This window comes from Carassius gibelio, chromosome B10 (assembly GCF_023724105.1).
Source record: "Carassius gibelio isolate Cgi1373 ecotype wild population from Czech Republic chromosome B10, carGib1.2-hapl.c, whole genome shotgun sequence".
Classification (NCBI taxonomy): domain Eukaryota; kingdom Metazoa; phylum Chordata; class Actinopteri; order Cypriniformes; family Cyprinidae; genus Carassius; species Carassius gibelio.
This window is the reverse complement of record NC_068405.1, coordinates 17,758,592-17,780,843: the sequence shown is the minus strand read 5'-3', so window position 1 is coordinate 17,780,843 and position 22,252 is coordinate 17,758,592. Positions and strand designations below refer to the sequence as shown.

At 36.6% G+C, this 22,252-nt stretch overlaps 1 protein-coding gene across 10 annotated transcripts in view; it reads left to right on the top strand.

Annotated features, from left to right (window-relative positions):
• Positions 1-22,252, top strand: part of cux1a (cut-like homeobox 1a) — a 118,401-nt gene that overhangs the window by 39,954 nt on the left and 56,195 nt on the right. For all 10 annotated transcript variants that reach the window (XM_052567403.1, XM_052567399.1, XM_052567400.1 and 7 more), the window contains exons 3-4: positions 11,519-11,566; positions 21,461-21,539. In XM_052567403.1, coding sequence (XP_052423363.1) covers positions 11,519-11,566; positions 21,461-21,539 — 127 coding nt within the window. The remainder of the gene's footprint in view (positions 1-11,518; positions 11,567-21,460; positions 21,540-22,252) is intronic.

Below are 22,252 nucleotides of genomic sequence, written 5' to 3'. Positions count from 1 at the left end.
TAATTTGCTGAAAATATACTCACCCTGTGGCCATCCAAAATCTAGATGAGTTTGCTTCTTTATATGAACAGATTTGGAGAAACTTAGCAATGCATCACATGCACATTTCATGAATGGGTGCCGTCAGAGTCAGTACAGCTTATAAATTAAGTCTATTAGTTAACATCTTTCGAAGTGAAAAATTGCATATTGGTAAGAAACCAATCCATCATTAAGATTTTTAACTTCAGACTGTTGCTTCTGGCTAAAATACAAGTCTGTAATGCTGCTTTTTCCAGTGAAAAAATTGCTTCGTCTGAATCAGGAGAGAAATATGTAGAGATCAAGTGAAAACAATCCAAAACATATTGGCAGGTTTTAACATGGATTTTTGGACTGGACTACTTGTGGATTATTGTGATGTTTTTATCAGCTGTTAAGGCTCATTCTGTCGGCACCCATTCACTTTAGAAGGATACATTGGTGGGAAAGTGATGCAATTCTAAATTTCTCCAAATCTTTCCTGATAAAGAAACAAATAAATCTACATGTTGTTTGGCCTGAGAGTTACGTTTTAAAACGATTCTATTCAAACTATTTTAGAACAAACTATTTCTTTAAGGTAAATGCATGTGCACGCGCGCACACACACATCATACTTTCAACAGTCCTTAAACTATGGGTGTGACATGAGATCTGGCGTGTTCTTCTTTCCAAGGCCCATTAAATCGTACACTTATTTTAGCAGTTTGCACAGGATATTTTAAGCACCCACAGTCATGGCCGCCTGACTAATGCGACAGTCATTCCTGTCATCTCTTTATTTGGGTGTGGCTGCCATTTTTCACTAGTGCTGAGTGACAATGCCGAAAAGTGAGCTCAGATGTATCGGATGTATGGATATGGACACCCCGCTTCTTCACCCGTCCTGCCCTGTGCCCGGGTCTCTGCCCGTCACTCCATCTGCCACCTGCGGATGGAGGTGCCAAGGCTACAGACCATTAGCACAGAGCAGCTCTGTATTTATAGCGCTTAACAGGCATGACTCAACAGCATCACTGTTTGCTTTTAGCTGTAATGGAATCTGCGCTTTGCAGAACACAGAAAAGCCATTATTGTGTATGATAATATTGTTTCTGTCGATGGGCGAACCAGGACTGAAATTTCCACTGGACCACTTGCACCTGCAGAAACCTTGTATATAGTGCGAGAGAAATGGGCAGGCGAAGATGTAAGTTAGTGTGGTTTGTTCGTTTTCAGTGTGGAGCATTGACTGATGTCATGCGGGCCATGTGACTCTGCTCTCTGAGATGAGGTAATGGCTGTTGACGTTTACAGCTACCCCTAATGAAAGACTGTGTAAAGTGTGATGGTCGTAACGGGACGTAAACCAGCTAGTAAACCTCTAATGTCACGCAGGACTACATGACATAGACTCTCAGGTTTTATCCTTTTCAGATGCTTTCCAGATGATCGTTTTTTCATGAATCGCTGTCGTATGGACGTGTTTTTGATGCAGTTTAGTGTAAATGGCAGAATGCATAATAATTAATTTTTTAGGACATAGAGGACTCAACAGACAAAAAAAAAAAAATATATATATACATATGTATATTTATAGTTTTTATGCATTTATAGTTATTATAGTTTTTATAGTTATATATATATATATATATATATATATATATATATATATATATAAATAATATTTTTTTTTTTTTATAATTGATGTAAATTATTTTCTGGATATGTTTGTTTGTGTGTGTTTAATGATGTGTCTGCAAGTGTATGGCAGTTGCTCGTGTGTGACTGCACTGGGCCTCCCTCTTGCCAGTGTCCTCTGTTTCCCATTCCAGCCCTGATGAGTCAGAGTCTGTGAATGCAGCCGAGCGTACAGCAGCACAGTGACGTTAATGTGTTTACGCTCTGTGCGCTCCCTCAGCTACAGTGGGGCGCACTGACCTCCATATACAGCCACAGTCTCAATTTTTTAAGCACATACTGTCCCTCCTCCTAAAAACAGACACAGTTTCTCCTCTACAAGCAACACAGTCTGTTCTTTACGTGCTAACACATTGTCTCTGTTACAAGCTAACGCAGTTTCTCGTTTAGAGGCTTACACAGTCTCTGATTGAAAAATGAACACAGGCTCACCTCTTCAAACAGATACAGTCAGTACATTACAAGCGAACAATCTCGTTTAATAGCTGACTCATTTTCTCCTTCACAGGGTAACATAGACTCTCCTCGTCAAAAAGAAACAATTTGTTGCACAATCCAGTGCTGGGCTTGTTTGTAGAGCTGCACAGTTTGGCCAAAACTTTTGTGGTTATATATCAATGTGATGATGATGATAATAATTCTAGTAATAATAATATCAAAGTTGTTGTTATTAATTTTTATTATCATCATTAATTATTACTGCTAAATCATAATTCTAAAAAAAGATACCATATAATACTTAACGTAATAATATTAATGATATAGTGTTATAGCCTGTGTGTGTGTATATATATATATATATATATATAAAATGTATATAAAATGTATGTACTGTATTATAGTATATAATTACATAGTATTTTTATTATTAATAAATTATTTTAATAAATTACTTTTTAATTTTAATAAATTATTTTAATAATTACTGCAAAATCAAAATACTCAAAGATACCATATTAATATTTCATGTTTTAATAATAATAATAATAGTTTTATTAATGAGAATTTTATTTTACAGTGCTATAAAACTGTAAAATTACAATACTAATATTGATGGTTGTCTTAATTTTCAAGCAACCGTTGAACTTTACCAAGGCCTTTAAAACTTCTAATTTGATTTTTAATTTGGTTTATTAATGCTTCTCATTTCGCATTTGGGAAGATGGTTGGTGCGTTATGCATTCCCAAATGCATGTTGTAACTGTCCCTAACTCACATGCTGAAAACACCAGTTCATGAGCTGCTCATGTAAAAGAACACAGTGCTGCACTTCACTCTGAAACACCTGATGCATTTTTTTTAATTATATCATCACATAAGTTTGCGATTTCGGTTTTATTTCGATTAGTTCTGCATCCCTACTTCACAAGCTAACACAGTCTCCCCTTTACAAATGTAGTCTCTTTTCTTCAATGTCTCTCCATTTAACACACAAACAAAGTCTCTCATTAACAAGAGTCTATCCTCTTCAAACAGTTTCTCCCTTCCAGACACAGTCGCTCCTGTTCCTCCTGTCCACAGATTACATTGTCTTTCTTTTCACACAGAGCCCTGTTTTCTCTCCTCTGGTCTGAATGTCTGTGGAGAACAGACTTCAGTTTCACTTTATTCAGCAGCGGGGGGGTGTGGGGGACTTTGCACAGTTGTGGTCCCTCCTGTGAACAGCCATGGCTGTCAGTGAAACATTAAACTGATTTGTGGGCTGTGCGATTGTCCTCGGGGAGGTGGGCTGGCAGTCTCCTTGCAATTCTGTCCCTCAATCTCAATACTGATCTTGAATCGGTACGACCTGAAAACCTATCCACTAAATTGATGTTTTATATTAAACAGCCAGTGTAGTTCATGCTCTGCGTCCAGACACTGTGAAACAGATGTCTTCTCAGCTGTAACAAATTGTTGTGTGTATATATTTATAGTCTTGGCGTACGATGGACCTCGTTCCGTTTTTTTTGCCCAATGATCCAGGCGTGTGACCTGAATGTGCATTAAGTGTATACAGCATACAGTTGGTTCTATTGCTCCGAGCTTTATTTAATTGTTTTATTCACGCCACCTTTTTTTATTTTTTTATTTTACCCAGTATGGTTTAATCTAGCAGATTCTCGCCATACCCTGCCCATTCGTCCTCGGTTTATGTCCGTTTCTCTTTTATGTGTCCTCTGAAATGTCTTTGTGTTTTCTGAGAGACACTTGCATCAGCCTCCTCCCACCACATGTTTTATTTGAGGTAATTTTCAGAGCCCGAGACCCCCTCCACCCTCTGACAGAATTACAAGGCAGAAATAATCGTGCAACATAAAACACTATTTAAAGTTTTCACAAGGTTCAGGCGAGTGGAGGGGGGCTGTTTCCATGGAATATGCTTTTAAGAGGAATGCTGACAATTATGCACCCTGAACGGAAAAAAGCCTGAGACGTATATCTGGTAGGCACTTGTTTTTTTTTTTTTGTTTTTTTTTTTGACAACTCATTCCCACATGTGCGTCTGTAACGTTTGGTCCACAGACCCGCAGACTTAGTGGCCAAAATCAGTCCTTGTGCCATATAGATTGCACTGTTTGAGGTGTCTGCCATTCTGTAGCATTATACGAATTCTGAGTAAACGCGCGCGCGTGTGTGTGTGTGTGTTTTATATATATATATATATATATATATATATATAATATATATATAAAATTCACTCTTTTATACCCATAATGTGTTTTGTAATGCAACTGATCTGCAATCATAATTTATTATTATTGTGTTGAGAGATGTAGCAACTCTCAATGGGTTATATTTAAAAAAAATAATTGTAATATAATTGTAATCTTTAAAAAATCATTTAAGTATTTATATTAATAATACATATTAATATTTAATCATAATTACATTTTAATTAATACATTTTAATTAATAATAAATAAAAAAATTATAAATTATACATTAAATTACATTATTACATTTAAATTACATTATCTACATTATCTAGAGTTATTACACTCACTTAAAAAAATGTACATCTTAAATTATTATAAATGTATGTATTTATGTGTGTGTGTGTGTAATTATATATATTAAATGTTGAATATAATGAATAAATGTTATCTATGACTTCTTTTAGGGACGAATGAGGGCACTCATTATGTGTCATATAGGGAATAGTCAATGAGTGTGTAATTTTAAAAGCATCACAAATGAATGAATAATCACTGTATTGAGTCACTCTGTCAATTAATGACTGCATGTTCCACTTTAAGCTGTGTCCACAAGTGCAGACTGACTTTATGACACAAGCGAGGTGATTTAAAAACAAACCAAATACAGAAAAATGCAAACAAACGCATCATGTGGACAACGGGGCAGGCAATATGTCCACTCATTCGCTGCGAGACCATTTCATCACCAGATAAAGGCTGCCCTGCATTCCTCTGAGGCAGAAGGCCACATCTTTCTCTTTTTTCACCATCCCCCTTTTCCTCTTTCATTTCCCTTCTTTCATCCCCCTATCCCTCTGATCTGCATGGCCGCATCTCAGGTTTTTCTCCTGAAGCAATCTCTATAAATAGACCTTCAATAGCTGCTGCCTAACAAACCTGCTCATCAGAACTAATTGCTAAAGAAAAGTTCTTTTTTCCCAGCTTTCTTTGCATTAACCCTTTCCTATCCTACAGTGGCCCGAGCTCACCATGTGTCGAATAAAGCAGGTTTTCTGGGACACTTTTTGAAAAATATTCTGTGATGTTTGAGATGAAACGGGTAATTAAAGTATATAGCGGTATATATATATATATATATATATATATATATATATATATATATATATATATATATATATTATAAATGATTTCAAATGTCTTTACTTGCACAGGTACATAAAAAAATATAAAAGCTTATTTTACATAAAATTATAAATAGAAAGTTATTTTAGATGTACAATGCATATAATATTTTGTATAAATGTCATATATTATTGTTGTCATTTAACTAAAACAAGCTATTAAAATAGTTTTTGGTAGTTTAAAATTAAGTTGAAATAAAAAAAATATATATATACAACTTTTAATGACCTTGGCAACTAATTCAAAGAAGTTTAAGTACTAAAATCGAATAAAACTGAAATAAAAAATAAATAAATAAATGTAAAGCAAAAACTAAACAATAGAACAGAATGAAAATAATTAAAAATATAGTACTAAAACAAAAAACGTCTTACTTAAAAAAATATGTAAAAATTTTATAATATAAATAATATAATAAGAAATAATAAAAATTACAAGAACAGACTGAAAATATAGATATTCAAAATATTAATTCTAAAATAATAATAATTAATATTATATTAAACCTATTGTTTAAGCCAATTTCTGCTTTTTTTAAAGTAAGATTTTCAAAGTATTTGTGATGTTTGTGGTGTGTATTATTAAAGGGTATGCGTGTGTGTGTGTGTGTGTGTGATTGATAGCCTCCATCAAGAGAGTATGTGTCTGAGAGGCCGGCCGGTCCTAGATCACAGTGTCTTTGTTTGGGGGTCTGTCTGACAGTTTCGTGACCTCATTATCAGACCAGCGTCTGGGGGCATTCATCTCGTGGGGACCAACGGGGGCCCTCCTTCCTGACCACGATACATACTTGATTTTTTCTCTATTTCTTGTTTTATCGTACTGTAACAACATATTTATACGGTTACGCAGCACACTGTTCCCTCTCGTGTTTATGTGTGGTTAAGAGAGCGTGCAAGTTTTAAGGTGGGGCTGAAATTGGTCTAAATGTGATGGGGGTCTGTTCTATGTCTGCTTTAATTGACTGTGACCTTAAGGGTGTGGGAGCACAGAATATAGGGGACACTGACACGCCCACGCGCAGATATGCGTGCACAGCTGCGCACACAAATGCAAACACACATACACACACACACACGATTGGGAGCAATAGGTAAGCACAGATGCACTAAATAATAAGCGTGGATTCTTATAGGTTTGTTTAAATCACTGAGGCTAAGTATGCTAGTACCTTTCTTTTTCCTTTTTACACAAACAACCTGGAAAACATCTGATTTTACAGATTCTCGCACAAAAGCTGACGGTGCACTTTGGTGTCAGCCACCTTCAGTACAAATGCCACATTTCTATTTCCTGTAGAATTGTTGGAAGTGTGTATGTTCCTCTATAAAGGAGGCACAACGGCCTTTCTCTTATCAGTGTAACTCTGCTCTCATCCATCATGGCTGCTCTCTGCTCTCTATGCATGAGTGTGTGTGTGTGTGTGTGTCCATGTAGTTTTGAATAACGAGTGGGGTGATGCTCCTGGACTTTGTTGAATGGAGATTCTACATCCAGAAGGCAGCGAAAGAAAAAAAAGAGTAGACATCCAGTGGACAGACAATACCATGTGCTTTCCTGTTTCCACCATTTCCAGCGCTGGATTTAGTGAGATTTACGACTCGTAGAGCAGGCCGGTAGCCATTTTCCAGGAGAATCCAAAACATAAAACTAGATTCACTGAGCTGAACGTTATTTCATTATTTCATTACTGCTGTATGAAATCTAATACTGAAGCTTCAATCTTACTGAAAGTGCTGGATTTAAGAATCTGCCACACAAAAATACAGTAGAAATCCAGACAAATTAGAGTGCCTGTTATTTATGACATTACAAAGCAAGTTTATTTTTTAAATATGTTGGAAAATCCTGTTTTTAGTACCCAAAATAATGTATTCTCAGCTTTAACTCATTTTAACGTTTATAAATTCTTTCTTTCTTTCTGTTCACACTGAGAAACTAAAACAGTCTCAGGTTCAACTCAATTCAGATTCATTATGTCACTAATCTGTCAACAAAGAATATACATAAGAAGGATTTGGGGAAAAAACTATTGGTGTCCATCATTTTCCACAATCCGCCCCGTGTATATTCTCTCGGTCAATCAGATACGATTAAACCGATCTGTTGATCACCGTACCTCCCGAGCTTAGATGGTATTACGGCAGATACCAGCAGCTTAAAACAGGCCTGGCTCGGCTCCACTAAGGCAATGCCACCCTAGTGCCAGATGCCAGCGTGCCAGGACCAGTTGGCATGTGATGCGCTATATAATGGAGCGAGTAGGAGGAGGGAAAGGCTCGCGTTGATGGTAAATAATTCACCAGGCTGGCCCATGCAGCTGTGTAATCTGCCAAACTGCCGGGTTTAAAGATGCAGTGTGCGAGACGAGGGGATGGCTTTCAGGGGCTGTAGGTGGCTCTGGATGTGGGGACAGAGGAAGAATGTGTTTCTGCTGATTGACTGCAGTGTCTCACACAAAGTCCCCTAGAGGACGTCATCATTGCTTTGGAGGCTAAAAAGCCCTAAACGCTATTGCACAAAATATAAAAGTCTGTTTCTCTGGGGTTTAGGTAGCTTTCCAGTCGATTTAGTAATGAAAAAATTAATTTCTCTAATGACTGATATTGTTATTATTGCTAGAAATACTTAGTCTATAATGCTAATCATGATGAGAAATTTAACCCGATTTTTTATTTATTTAAATGTATTTTATTTATAGAATATATTTAATATAATTTATTGTACTTTGTTAAATTTATTTTAATAAGTGATTATTTAAACTTGTTGATATTTAATATATTCTGTTTAAATGATTGACCTTTAGTTGCCAAATTTCAGATATAGTGTTTAATATAAAACTAATATGAAGTGGCTTTTGATTGAAACTGTGTGCTGAGAGAGGTCAAAATTCCCCTTAAAATCAGTTCAAGGGGCAAATATTTCCTCTCAAGTTAATTTCTGACTCTGTATTATCTTATGACATGGTAATTGTAGCAATTAGGATGTATCATTATTTACTCAAATGACTAAAATCATTCCAGATCAGAAATTGTGCAAGATATAAGCTGATGCTGATCATCTCACAATGACCAAATATTTGATAATTCATAGCTTGATAGTCACTATAATTTCCCCTGTCAATCATCCATGAGGTGCATTTTGCCTGCATGGGTTTTCCTTGTTCAGCTGTTAAGCTACCGTCGAGTCACGTTTTGACCTCACCGTCTCTTTCCGTTCCGCAGTATTCCAACATATTACGTTTCCGTCTTCAGACCCCTCTGGATTTAACAACGACTTGCACATGCTCGAACTGGGCCCGGTTCCTGGAGATTTACTTTTATTGCAAGCTTTTTATCCATTTGCTAACAATATAAATGTACTTTTATGCACTGCTGTCTTTACATACGAATGCGGGCAGATTGCATCTGCAGAGAAAGATGGAGTATGAGAGTACTGCTCAAAGCGGGCAGGGGAACTCTCTTTTGGCCAGGCCTCGAGTATTATGTTGAAACCAGATGTTGAGAGATGTTTCCTCCTGGTCACGTGGGCCCCTCTGGTGCGGCACTTACATAAATGTCATCTGTACAGTAGCCAGTGCGGGCGGGAGAGCGGGAACGGAGGCCCAGCTGCTCGCTCTGGGAAGATGAAGAGTGCAGTGGGGTCAAAGCTACCCTGCATCACTTCTGTCTGCTCTCTGCCAGCGCTCTTTCTCTGCAAACATGAGTGAGACATGCAGACGTCAGCTGTTCGAGACAGTCTTGGCTAGTCATTGTGTTACCTGCTCAATGTGTTCAATCTGGCAGACATCTTGCATGCATACAATGCTCAACACTGGTGGTTAACATGTTTTTTTGTACTTGGATTGTATTTATTGACAAGGAAAGATTTAGTATTTATACTGTTGTTGGTCACTGTTTTTTTACAGGAGAATTACAGTGAATGGTGTGTACACAACTTTGTAAATTTGCTTATTTGGATAACATTTACATAATATTCACTCAATTTGCATAATGTTTTAATGAAAACCATACCAGTTAGGACACATTAATTTTATATTTAATTTTGTACATGCATTATTTTAGAATAAAGGTAAAGCCATCAAAACTATTAAATGACACAATTTAAGTTAGACTATTATCTTACATTTTGTTGTTGTTGTTGTTGTTTTCACACCTTGTGTTCTAACTGATGCATAAAATGTTTAGTTGGAAATGTTTTTTTTTTTTGGTTGGAATTTTAATTTAGCCATAATTTACCTTCACTGTTTAAGTATTGCATTCTTTTTAAAGTTAAAAGGTGATATATTATGTTTGACTCAAATGGAAAGAATAAAGTGTTTCATTTCTTTTGTATATGCCTTAAGGTTTTAAGGTTTTTAAGATGTAGCCTAATTAGCAATTTGAATAATTAAGTTATTATTGAGTAACTAAATTAAAAAAAATTTAGACAGAGTAATTCGTAATTTTAATACAATATTCATTATGTAATAGTAATTAATTACTTTTTGAAGTAACTTACCCAACACTGTGTGTGTGTGTGTGTGTGTAAATATACATGTAAATATAATATCATTCTTCAATTAAGGGGTTAATATTATAAAGAAATTTAGTTTAGAATTTATATTTGCTTACAAAACAAATTTTGAGACATTTAAGCGCTATCTGTAGATTAATATATTTTTTTCAATCATGCAGACCTAAATTTAGACAGGTGTATCCAAAGTGAATTTTATTTTCAGACTATTCCTCTTTTTCTGATATTCTGATAATTACTCAACACTTGACGAAACCGTAAAGAAAGTTTGGAGTGGATGGACTGAAGAGGTGGATTTATTTTTTGCAACTTTTCCTGTAAAATCCAATACTGTCTTGCCTGTTTTATTAAATATATCGGCTGTGGTGACTCCTACACTGCTAATGAAATGCAAGCGGCTTTGGTAATGATGTGTATATCTTTATGCTGCAGTGGCGTAATGGCCTGCGTCCTGGCGATTACAGCACTCAGGGCGCCGTTTTATTTGGCCCCAGTGCTCAGTAATGTGTTTGTGCGTGGTAGGCATTCCTATACTGACTCTTAATGTGAGGGCTTTTTGTCCGGCCCGGAGATTTATTCACAGCCGTGTGTAATGTCATTTCATGTTGAAACACCCACCCTATGTTCAAATGAAAGAGGCATTGATGTTCATCTTAATCTGATATACTTTAATACCACGGCATCAAAATTTCTCGACTTTAAGGGCCCGCAAGAGGAGGGAGGTGCGCTGCCATCCAAACTCGAAACAGACACGGTTTGTTTTCCACGAGGAGATTTTTTTTTTTGTTTCTCCTTATGATTCTTTTTAAATGAAAATTTCATATCACTCAGAGCAACTCATTCATCTGTAACTTTATGACAAGATGATGTAGTAACAGATTACAGTTGTAAATCTTTCTTGAGAACTAATGATGTCATTTTTCGCATCAACCGTACGGCTGTAGTGAACATATGCATGTGGCTCTCTACACTTTGCTTTTTGTTCTCGCTGTTTTTGCATGAGCAGTTTTTGTAGTAAAGAGGACTGCGTCATGGAGAACTTGTGCAAGGGAAAAAACGAGGGCATATCAGGAGAGAGTGAGAGAGAGAGATGCATACATACACACTCCTTAAAGCAGACACTGTCCTTTGCCCATAGTCAGAAGCAGCACGAGGTGATACTCTTTTGTGTTAGAGAGCATTTGTGCATGTGCTTGCACATGTGCGTGTATTGGCTGTGTGTTTTTTCCTCTTTTGAAGAGAACAAAATCAGCCCTGGGACATTTGATAAATTAAGATATCCATTTGAATACATTTTGTGTATTTTTTTCCCCCAGTTATTTTTCTCCATCTGTGATCAGATGCCTGGTATTTTCTGCTCTCAATATCCTGAGTTCCACACATGCTACATGGAAAATAAATCTGCCGTCTATTCATTCCAAACACGCCTCAGAATCTAATATAGTGAAATAATAAGTTCAACTTTGTTTTTTGTCTTTCAGGATTTGCGTAAACAGATAGCTCCTTTGCTGAAGGGCTTCCAAGCTGAGGTGAGTCACCTTCCTAAATGTCTTAAACTGTGGCAATGTGTGTGATTTTTGGATACTTACTTTTTCCCCAGAACAGCTATTTGTGTGTTGTTTCCCTTGAAAAGTCTAAACACTGTGGCTCTGAGGTGCTATGAAAACATTTTTCTGTTTGCTTGAGCACCTAAATCTGCCCAACAACAGCAGCATTGGCTGAACCAGTGGTGTGAGTTTAGGGGTGGGACTATTTGTGTGATCAACTAATTGCAAATGGTGGGAGTGTTCAGGGAAACCTGTTTGGAAACAGGTAGGATTTTTGCAGCTCCATCTGGTGATGGTGGTGGTGTAAAAATATAGCTTAAAAACTTTTTAGTCTAATTTTTATTTATTTATTTTTAGAAAACCATATGAAGCCAGAAAACAATACATGGACCTGACCCTGTATTTTAAAATCAATAATTTGCCTCGAGCTTTGAGTTTTTGTACAATTAATAATTCATTTTCAAAACACGATGAAGACAAAATATAATATTATTATCCAAAATATTTTATTTGACCTCATGTGACTATTTGATATTAAATGACACAAGAACCTGCAGCAAAATCCATGTGGGGAATTATTTTGCCTATTTGCTAAATTCATAATCGCATGTATTCCTATTGAAATGACTGGATCTTACCAGCGAAAATTCACGCAATAACAATAAACGTGTCCCTTTCATTTTTAGTTATTTCATATGATATTAAGTCTTTCTAATAAATTCCATAATCAGTGCATTGCATTTTTATTAAAAATGTATTCATTCAAATGATCCATTAAACTTTTATGCTTATAGTAAAAATACATGATCAGTAGAACTGAAAAGATCAATTAAGATCAGGAGAAATCACATGGCTGTATGCTTGATTTCATGACCCTGTGTCAACATACTTTTGGCTTTTAGTCTGTTTTGGTACTAATACAGGTGAAATACAATGAGAGTTGGGTGATGGATCTATGTAGGGAGGAGAAAATCAGTGGTGGATTCAGTTGTTTAATCAATGCAGTGTGACAAAGCTGCTCAGTCAGCGGCCAGAGAGCACTACTATTAAACTACCTTCTCAGCATGGCTTTACACAGCCAATATGACTCTATCATGCTCATACCAATTAATCTCACAACTTTCCTTGTAAGAAATAGGCGGAAAAAGCCTGTTTGCTTAACTGGACAGACACACAGGTCTGGTGGTGTAAGATGGCCCTCTCTGATCTGATTATAGTCTCAACTAGCTAAAAAGCCCATTTCACAACAATGCTTATTACACGACAGATTGTTTTTCTTGTTACTTGAGGTTTGCTTGTGTTGTACAAAGCCTCCATATTTTGTCAGCATCTAATCAGATCAGACAGTTTTGATACGTTCTCGCTGTTTGCTGTCCCGCTCTTTTATTTCCGTTCCTCGGATGAGAGCGAAATCTTAATGATGTTTTCGCTCCATGGTGCCAGGTAAGTCTGTTTGTTCTGGGCCGAGCCAGAATGATGGACTTCCGAGTTTAACATTTCAAAGACATTTTTTTTTTTTTTTAGGTTAACCTTAAGTTGTAAACAAGTTTTCCTTTTAAAAGGATGCTGTGTAAATCATTAGCGATATCATGTAGAATGACTACAGCTCTATTATTGTGTAGAGTCATTTTTACACTTATTAGTTTTTTAAATAGATCACTGGTTCTCAGCTGCTAGGTTACAGGAAATTTATCTGTCATATCATTGGACACTTAAGAGTAAAAATTGTTTGCTGAGATATTGGTTTTAAAAGTTGTCCGATATTAAATGTGTCAGATAATTTCATAACTGTTTAAAAATTATATAAAATAAGAGTTCACCAGTTGTTATCAGGGAATGAATCCGTGTTTCCTTTGACATGTCCATTGCTGATATAGTTAAGAACTGTAACATGGGGCTGTTTTCATAAGTAATGTGCATTGCCATTCAATATGACAGCATGCATATATTCAAATGCCCTCTGCAGCACAGACTTGAAATCTCATCATAATAAAAGGATATTGAGTTTCGTTTAGAGCCCTACCTTCTAAAAAATTCTTTAGGTTAATTAAGGTCTATTTTAGTCTGATGCAGCCTGTGTTTTGCTAAAAGAGCTACACCTAATGTTCCTTGGTAATTCAGTCAATTATTTGTACTGTTGCATGATATCAAACCCAATTTGTTTAGGTATGATTATGCTGCATTAAATATCTCGCTGAGTGTTTCACAATTTTTTAGTTACCAAGTATGAGAACCAATAACTGTTTTTAGCACTTCTTTGCTAATAGTATTAAATTATCTGAAAAGATATTCATCAAATTTGAAAACAGCTGTGCTTTTAAACAATAGGCCTTTCAGTTTGAGGTTTGTAAGGTTATTAACTGCCAAATTCTTCCGAATTCGGGTTTAGACTAGCTCTTAGCCTCTTTTTATATTGAACCGGCTAGCTCCAGAGCCTCTTTTATAGGGGATACAACCCAGAGTAATATGCTTGTACTTTGTGGTAGGACATATCTGTACCTCTTTATTGTCATTATTACATTTTTTATTAAGTAATATTAAAATTTATTCTCAGATCTAGAAGTTTTTGCCTGTTCCCTTGCAGTTCTTTAATTAATCTAAATTAGAAAAAAATATTTCTAGGCTATTTTGTGTGTGTGTGTGTGTTTGTGGAAATGTGTGGAAGCAGCACAGGCAATCTCTCTTCCCCTCAATAATTTTCTGCTCCTGCTTCACTCTTCTGTCTAATAAAGCGTCCAAAAATAATAAAGGAGAAGGAAAGTGAGAAGTGTGTGTCAATTTTCCTTTCCTTTGACCTCAAAAACACTTCCACTCTCTGTTAAAGTACATTTCAGTATATGTAATGCAGCGTTTGACGGCCTTCAGCAGCACCATGCGTTAAGAGGCAGTCGAAGGGCCTCAAAGCGGAGCGAGACACGGCTCTTCCGTGCTGTATGTAACTTTGATGAAGTGAGCGCTGTGAGTAGTGGCTCCCTGTTCTCCTCTCTCGAGTCAGTACCGCTGGCTAACTGCTCCATTATAGCTCATTGTGGTTTCGGAGCTGTGTTCTCGAGGACTAGCCTGTCATTAACAGAGGTAGTCGCCCCACTTCAAATCACTGCTCGGTTAAAAATAAATCCCCATCCCACCACTCCACCACTCCACTCCAACTTTCAAACTGTCTATTATTTTTCGTCGTGAAATATTTTCCTTATTGACAGTGCCTGACCTTGACAAAACCAAAAATGTACTATTTTTCGGGCATGTTTCTCCGACGTCAGCTATTTGACGATAATTGGCGGGAGGGATGGGATCGCTTGTGTTTTGTCTTGTCAGTCTGACCGTCCATTAAATCTTAAAATAGACGAAGAGACTTCAATTTTGCAGCACCAATTTTAAACAAAAAAGATAGAGCACATATATAATTCATAATGGCAGACAGACCAATGAATACAGCCGTTTGCAACGAGTGAATGCTTTTTTTCAGTTTAATTTCTATCTTCCGTTTTCTTGTAACGGTGGGTTTGTTAAAATAGCACGTTTGAGTCAGACTGACGCTGATCTTTGGGTCAGTGCAAAGTCCTTGCCACATGTCATTTTTTCATTCGAGAGAGTGAGAGCCTCCTCTTTTCCTGTCAGGAAATGAAAGTACAATAGGGAGCTGTACATAGCACGCGGCTGGGGCCCTGTTTGGGGTTGCACACGCATGTGTGTGTAAATCAGAGCTGGATGGTGGGGGGGGGGGGGGGTCACTGTACTTAATTGTAAAGAGTATTTGCTCCTATATACTTCTGCCCCAGAGGCAAAGCCACATGTTACAAATGTTTAAGAAGACTTGATATACTGTATAGTAGCCTCTTAAATGTTTTTTTTTTTTTTTCTTTTTTGGTAAGGATACTAGGATACTAGGCCCTAGGCGAGATAAGACATGATTACCAAAGCTTTTTGTTTTGTGCAGTTTTGTTTTGTTTTGTGCTGTGTTGTTTGTTTTGTTTTTCTTTTTGTTTTGTGCGGTGTTGTTTGTTTTGAGCTGTGTTGTTTGTTTTGTGCTTTGTTGTTTGTTTTGAGCTGTGTTGTTTGTTTTGTGCTTTGTTGTTTGTTTTGAGCTGTGTTGTTTGTTTTGTTTTGCTTTTTGTTTTGTGCGGTGTTGTTTGTTTTGAGCTGTGTTGTTTGTTTTGTGCTTTGTTGTTTGTTTTGAGCTGTGTTGTTTGTTTTGTTTTGCTTTTTGTTTTGTGCGGTGTTGTTTGTTTTGTTTTGTTTCGCTATTTTGTTGTAGTGCGTTTTTTGTTTTGTTTCGTTTTTGTTGTTTTTTTACTTTGTTGTGGTCCTGTCTTACTTAGTGCCCTATTTGAGATAAGACATGAACAAATAAAAAAAGTGGTGTAGCATTGCTTATTTCTGTTTTATTCATTTAATCATTTAATTTTGTTGTATTATGTTTTTTATGCTTAGACTGCTTATGCCTGATTTGGCATGTAATGTGAAAACTACTCAAACTATGTGGCCTCCTAAGAGCGCATGTGCTGTTCAATGTTATTGTGCCTTTTTAAGTGCAAGAAAAAAGCCTGCATTTAGCTTCTTATCTCAAGCTTCATTTTGATTATAAATAATCGTCATTACACAGTGGACAATTCAACATTCTGAAAGAAAGAGTCTGACACAGAGAGCAAGAGAGTAAGTTGACCCGCCAGCAAAGATCTCTGTGAAGAGAGCTAATCACTCTAGCAGCCGTTTACGGAGTCCCGTGGAAGTTCGACAAATTTGGAAGTCAGTATTGATTTGACGTAATTGTGCACTAATTTTAGCGGGCCGGATTCTGCAGAGGCTCAATGTGGCCAAGTGCTGAGAAGAGAGAAGGTTAGTGGCAGCTCAGATTAATGAGTTTGGATCCACTGGTGGATGAATCTGAGATCATTAAACTGTCTATATATGCAGGCATGTAGGTTGTGAATCTGTTTATGTAGGAAATCACCTAGCAGTCTCTTTTTGGATGCATGTTTTTCTGGCACATTTAGCTTTGGTTCATGTGGATGATTTAGGTTTGAATCTACAGCGAGCGTCAATCCTTTCCCTCCTTAATAATTTCCTGCCACTCTAAGTCTAACAAAAGAGGCAAAATGAAACAAAAACAGAAGTAAAATAAACTCGAGGGTCAGATATGTTTGAAGGCTGGTCGTCTGTTTGGAGGGCGATGCAGGTCACTAGAACTGATGGAGTTTTCTGACTCTGCTCCCAGCAGTGCCAAGTCTGTGCTCCCCTACAGAAGCAAGAGTTATTTATAAGTGCTTCCCCAACCCTTCTCAATCCCTGTTCCGGCTGGACCGTCAGGGAATAATGCTGTTTAAACCGGCATGCTTTTGATGCCACCAGATAGTCTGTGTGTTGTATGGTTCAAAGAGGCGGAACTGACTGTGTTTGTGTGTGTACATGTGTGTTTAGTGTAAAATGTAGGGGAAACTGGGGCTAGTTATCACACTTTTCTGTATAGATGTGGGCAGTAAAGAAAAAAGAAGTTCAGTAGTTTTTTTTATTTTTTCGAAAAAAGTATCTTATGCTTAACAAGGCTGCATTTGATCAATAATACATTAAACATTGTGAAATATTATTAAAATTTAAAGTGACTTTTCTATTTGAATATGTTTTAAAATGTAATTTATTCCTGCGATGGCAAAGCTACATTTTCATCAGCCGTTAGCTTCATTCTTTATCATCACATGATTTTCACAAATCATTCTAATATGCTGATTTGCTGCTCAAGACACATTTCTTATTCAATACTGAAAACAGTTGCATTGCTTAATATTTTTATTGGAAACTAAAAATGCTTTTTTTTTTCAGGATCGATTTTTCTATACTGTCACTTTTGATACATTTAATGCATCTTTGCTGAATAAAATTAATCATTTCTTTACAAAAAGAAAAGATAGTGTAACTTTTGTCACAGCTTTTCATGCATGACAGGTGTATGTTTTATATATTTGAAGGGAATGATGTCTGTGAGACTGTTTGCATGACTTTGTGTGTATGTCCCACAGCATGATGATGCCAGATGCCCTGGCCATCAGATTGAGCTGGGAGCAGAGTAAGAGAAGAGTAGACAATCTATGCTGAGCTGTGACGGTATCCACAAAGTCACACACGCCGCTTCTAGGCAGCCCTTACAGTCTCTTAACCTTCTGGCTGTGCTCTGTCTGGTTCAAAGCTCTGACAGTTTAAAAATTGACATTGGTTCCTGCTAGATTTCAGGGGTAGACGTGGACCCGTGCCGAGAGAGAGAAAGAGAGGCAAGTTTAATTGCTCCATCTGCAAGAGGACTGCAGAACTTGGCCCTGCCTGGGCCGATCCAGATGTTTTCCGGCAAGAAACATCTGAAAATGTTTAATTTCTTTCCCATAGGAGTGAAAAGTCTGTTACATGTTGGATATTTACAGTGGCAACTGCCCTGTTCCATCCATCAAGGCCGGCAGTCTCAGGGCTGCAGATTTACAGCTTTTATTTGATGTTCCGCTGCTGGAAGACCAAACACACAACACTTGTGAACATGTAAACAGCACAGGAGTTCAACATTTTCTTAATGGATAAAAGCAATTCTGTTGATTCAGACCACATTGTTTTTGGGTGTGGGGTACTGCCGTTTTGGTGAAGCTCAGAAAGATTGACATTTGCAGGAGCTATTCAAGTCACTGAGCTGTAGTATTTTGGAGAACCCTGGAGGATCACGTCATGTCTGAATTACCGTAATTACAAGTTCCCATCTTTTAAAAACCGCTCGCCTCTTCGCCAAACTTTTAATTACAACTTAGAAACTACATTTTATTGACTTTCTTATGTGACAAAAACAACCGAAATGTTGATAAATGCAGCATGAGTTTTAAGAACGCTTTCAAGTTCTGAGTACCAGAATGGTGAAAAACCTTGATTTATAATGTATTTAGAATATCAGAGCATTTTAATTGATATTTATTTCTATTTTAATTTGTCTTATAGTTGTCGATAGTTTTTATTCCATTATTGTTAGTTTTTCAGATTTTTCAATTTGAGCTTTTATTTTAATTTAGTTATTTTTATTGTTAATGTAATAATTATTCTCTACTGTAGTAATGTTTGAAGTTTTATAATTAACAATGTTTACTATAGTATAGTGATATACTAGTGGAACTTGTAAAATGTTAATATATGTAATTTTTACTTTTTAAATTTTTATCTTGTTATATTATTTTTTAATATTATAATGGTATTTTTTTCATATTTGATCTATGGTGTAATGATATGCAAAAAAAAAAATTTTTTTATAGTTTAACTTCATGGAAACAAATTTTAGTTTAATTTCAGTTTTTTTTTTTTTAATTCATTTTTTTTATAATATTTTTTTGTAATTGTATATTCTTTATATTAATTTTATATTCTTTATTATAATGGTTTATAATTTTTATTAATATTTAATATTATTTTTATAGTGGTAAACAACAACAAATATATAATTTGGGTTTTCCTACGGAATTATAACATGATGTTCTCGTAACAAGATGGCCCTTCCCCGGACAGCACGCCAAATACGCTTACCATACCTCAGCTAATTATATGTAAGCGTGAACTTGTGAATCATAAAACATACTCATCTCTATGTCCTGGAATTTTAATGTTAAAATGTAGAACCTGGGTTAAGCTAGGTGAAGATTTGGTTCAGTTTTTAGCAGCTCCTAAATTACTGTATACAGGCTGTACTGATTTGGGTCCTTGTTTCCTGTCAGGTTTGACCCAGTTTGTTAGATTTGGCCCAGTTGGGCCAGACTGCATGCTGGTTCTACAGCACATTGTCATCAGTATGCTGTCATTATCAGAGACATACAGTACAGTGGGAAAGTGCTGCCATGGCATTTTATAATTTCTATATGCGGTTCACCACACCCTACTGAAGACAATCACTTTGATGTGTCGATCCAAGACATTTCTACTGCCTTTGGTTGTCACACTGATAAATGCAGTTCTCAGCATCTTAAGAAGTGTTATATTGGGTGGAAATACTGTTTCTGTACTGTTCCAAAACCTAGTGAACTGCCTACTGAAGCAGTATTGGTTCCAACTCAAAAGCTGTCCCAAAAGGTAGGCAACCTAATTATGCTGCCTCACAGGATACTCATTTTAGCCAAAAATCATACCCAATTTGGAGCAAGCAGTCCCAGAATGCATTGCGACAAGCCTCAGTATGATATTTTATCAACTATATAAACTTAATATCATTTTTCATACTTTGCATTTTGATATTGTGATGCCTGAATTTTCTTATAGCATTTAAAACTATTTATTTTAATGCTATATTTTACATTTATTTAGACAAAATAATAAAAAACTTGGATATCGCCCATTTATTGGTTACCATAATTCTTCTCAATATCAGTTTTAAAATTCCAATGTAATTAAAATTAATAATCACACCCAGTGTATATGTACACTGTTTTATTCTTTTTGATTATTAGCAAATCACCCTTTTAACTTAGCAACCTGTTATCATCACATGTATCAAATCAATAGCAAAATAACGTTATGTTGACAAGATGGTTGACAACAGGGTAGTTTTTGGTTGTACCGTAACAGAAGGCAGTTGGATGATGTATCATAATCTGGCCAGAATCACCACAGCTGTGTGTATTCAGATAAAGAGAGGTCAGTGTCTTTATTAGAGCTGTGTAAACTGAATAGCCTATATTGACTACCTTTCCCTCTTCTATCATACTTTCTCGCTCTTCCTTTCCCTGTTGTTGTGTGTCAGGGCGTTGGGTTTGCACTGGGTTTGTCCCAGCTGTCATTCATTGCAGCCAAAAGGTCAGTAAGGTCATCTGTCCCAGTGAAACCCTGGAAGACAGGCTTACAGAGGCTTATTGCAGTGATTCTACAGTAATTCTAGGTTATCGACATTGTATATTTTCATTATGAGCATACTGGTAGTTAAAAATGTACCAATAAGCAATGCATTTTTTCCCACTCCATTCAATTTTTATTTTTTATTTTTAATGAAATAATTATTTTATTAAACCAGTTAATTATTTATTATTATTATTATTATTTATATTTATATTATTTCTGTAATTAATTCCTATAATCCCACAGGGGACTTTATCAAAGGTAAACACGTTTTTCATGTTGCATGATATCATTGAAGCTCAAGTAGGAACCTTTTTTGTTAAATATGATGAGTATTTTTAATCTGCTTTGCCTTCTATTTACATCAGTTAAGACCGTGATTGTTCATCTTTTGCCAAATTGACAGTTAGATTAAGTTAGTGGGCGGCACCTCAGTGACTGTGGCCACCATTCTGAAAATCATCTATCTTCAGGAAATGATAAAAGCCTCTCTTTGCAGTGGGAGCCGTAACCCAGATACAGTATGTAATTTGCCCATACATACGCGTCTGCAGCACTCTATATTAAGGACAAAAGTTCTTCTCATTATCAGATTCCCTCATTACCTGTTTCTGTCATCTCATGCTCACAGGGGTTTGGATTTATACCTGATAATTACCTTCTATATAAAGCGAACCAGAAACGGTCCCAGCGTATACACCTGAAGCATGCCCCCAAAATGCCTCGACCCAGCACTTGGAAAAATATCGCACGTGTCAAAACATAAATGATTTACCGTGTGTGAATGAAAATGGTCATGGTTATGTACACTTAGCTGTTTTATTTAGGTCGAATAGGTGGTAAGTGATGCGCGTAATTTGCGCATGAGTTCAAAATCTATTTTTCTAGGCTGTTTTCCATATGGCCATCTTTAATGGACTCGTCATTGCTGCTAATGTATGCAAATTTCAACCTGGTTGCTAATGCAATTACCATGCCTGCAGTTCCAAACACATGCAATTCAGTTATTCTGTTTTTTTTTCCTCATTGTTTCAGATTGACGCCTTGAGTAAAAGAAGTAAAGAATCAGAGGCTGCTTTCCTCAGCGTGTACAAGAGATTAATCGATGTCCCAGGTATGTCTCGGCTCGCTCTGAGCTGGCTGCTCACACACACACACACACACACACACACACTGCTGTAGTGTTTCACTGAGGCGAGAATACTGTAAACACATCAGTCATATTTATGAGACCTCCGTCTCTAGTGTCTAAAACACACACACATGCATGCGCACAGGCCGTCTTAATGACTTCTACGGCTTTAGAGACCCACTCCGCTCCAAACCCCATACACGGAGGAACTTGGATTATAAAAAAAAAATCTGCTTTCATTGCCCCACAAACACCTTTTAATCTTCTGAATTGGCTTTCTAACGGTAAGATAATGGCCTCTGGATCCTCAGTTTTTATATGGTAATGTTCTGACGCGCTGATCTATAATAAGTTAATGGTGCCGCAAAGGTTCATGTGACATCCCAAAGCATCTTTAGCTCGGCCGCTCGATAGAGTTGTGCTTTAGACTAAGCGAAGTTCACTACAAGCGAGTGTGGATAATGTATCAAACCCCTGTTAAGCAAGTGTGACTGTGGAGTGTGGTGAGAGAGACGACTTCTGGCTGAACTAAACTTCAGCTTGGGAAACCTTCAGACCTCCCTCAGATACACAAACACACACAAATCTAGCTGTGTAGCTCCGCCCACATCTGCTGAGCGACAAGGAGGCAGACAGACAGACAGTGCCGCCTGGGCCTGTTGGAGCAGGTTAGATTGTCTGCCTGCACATCTACT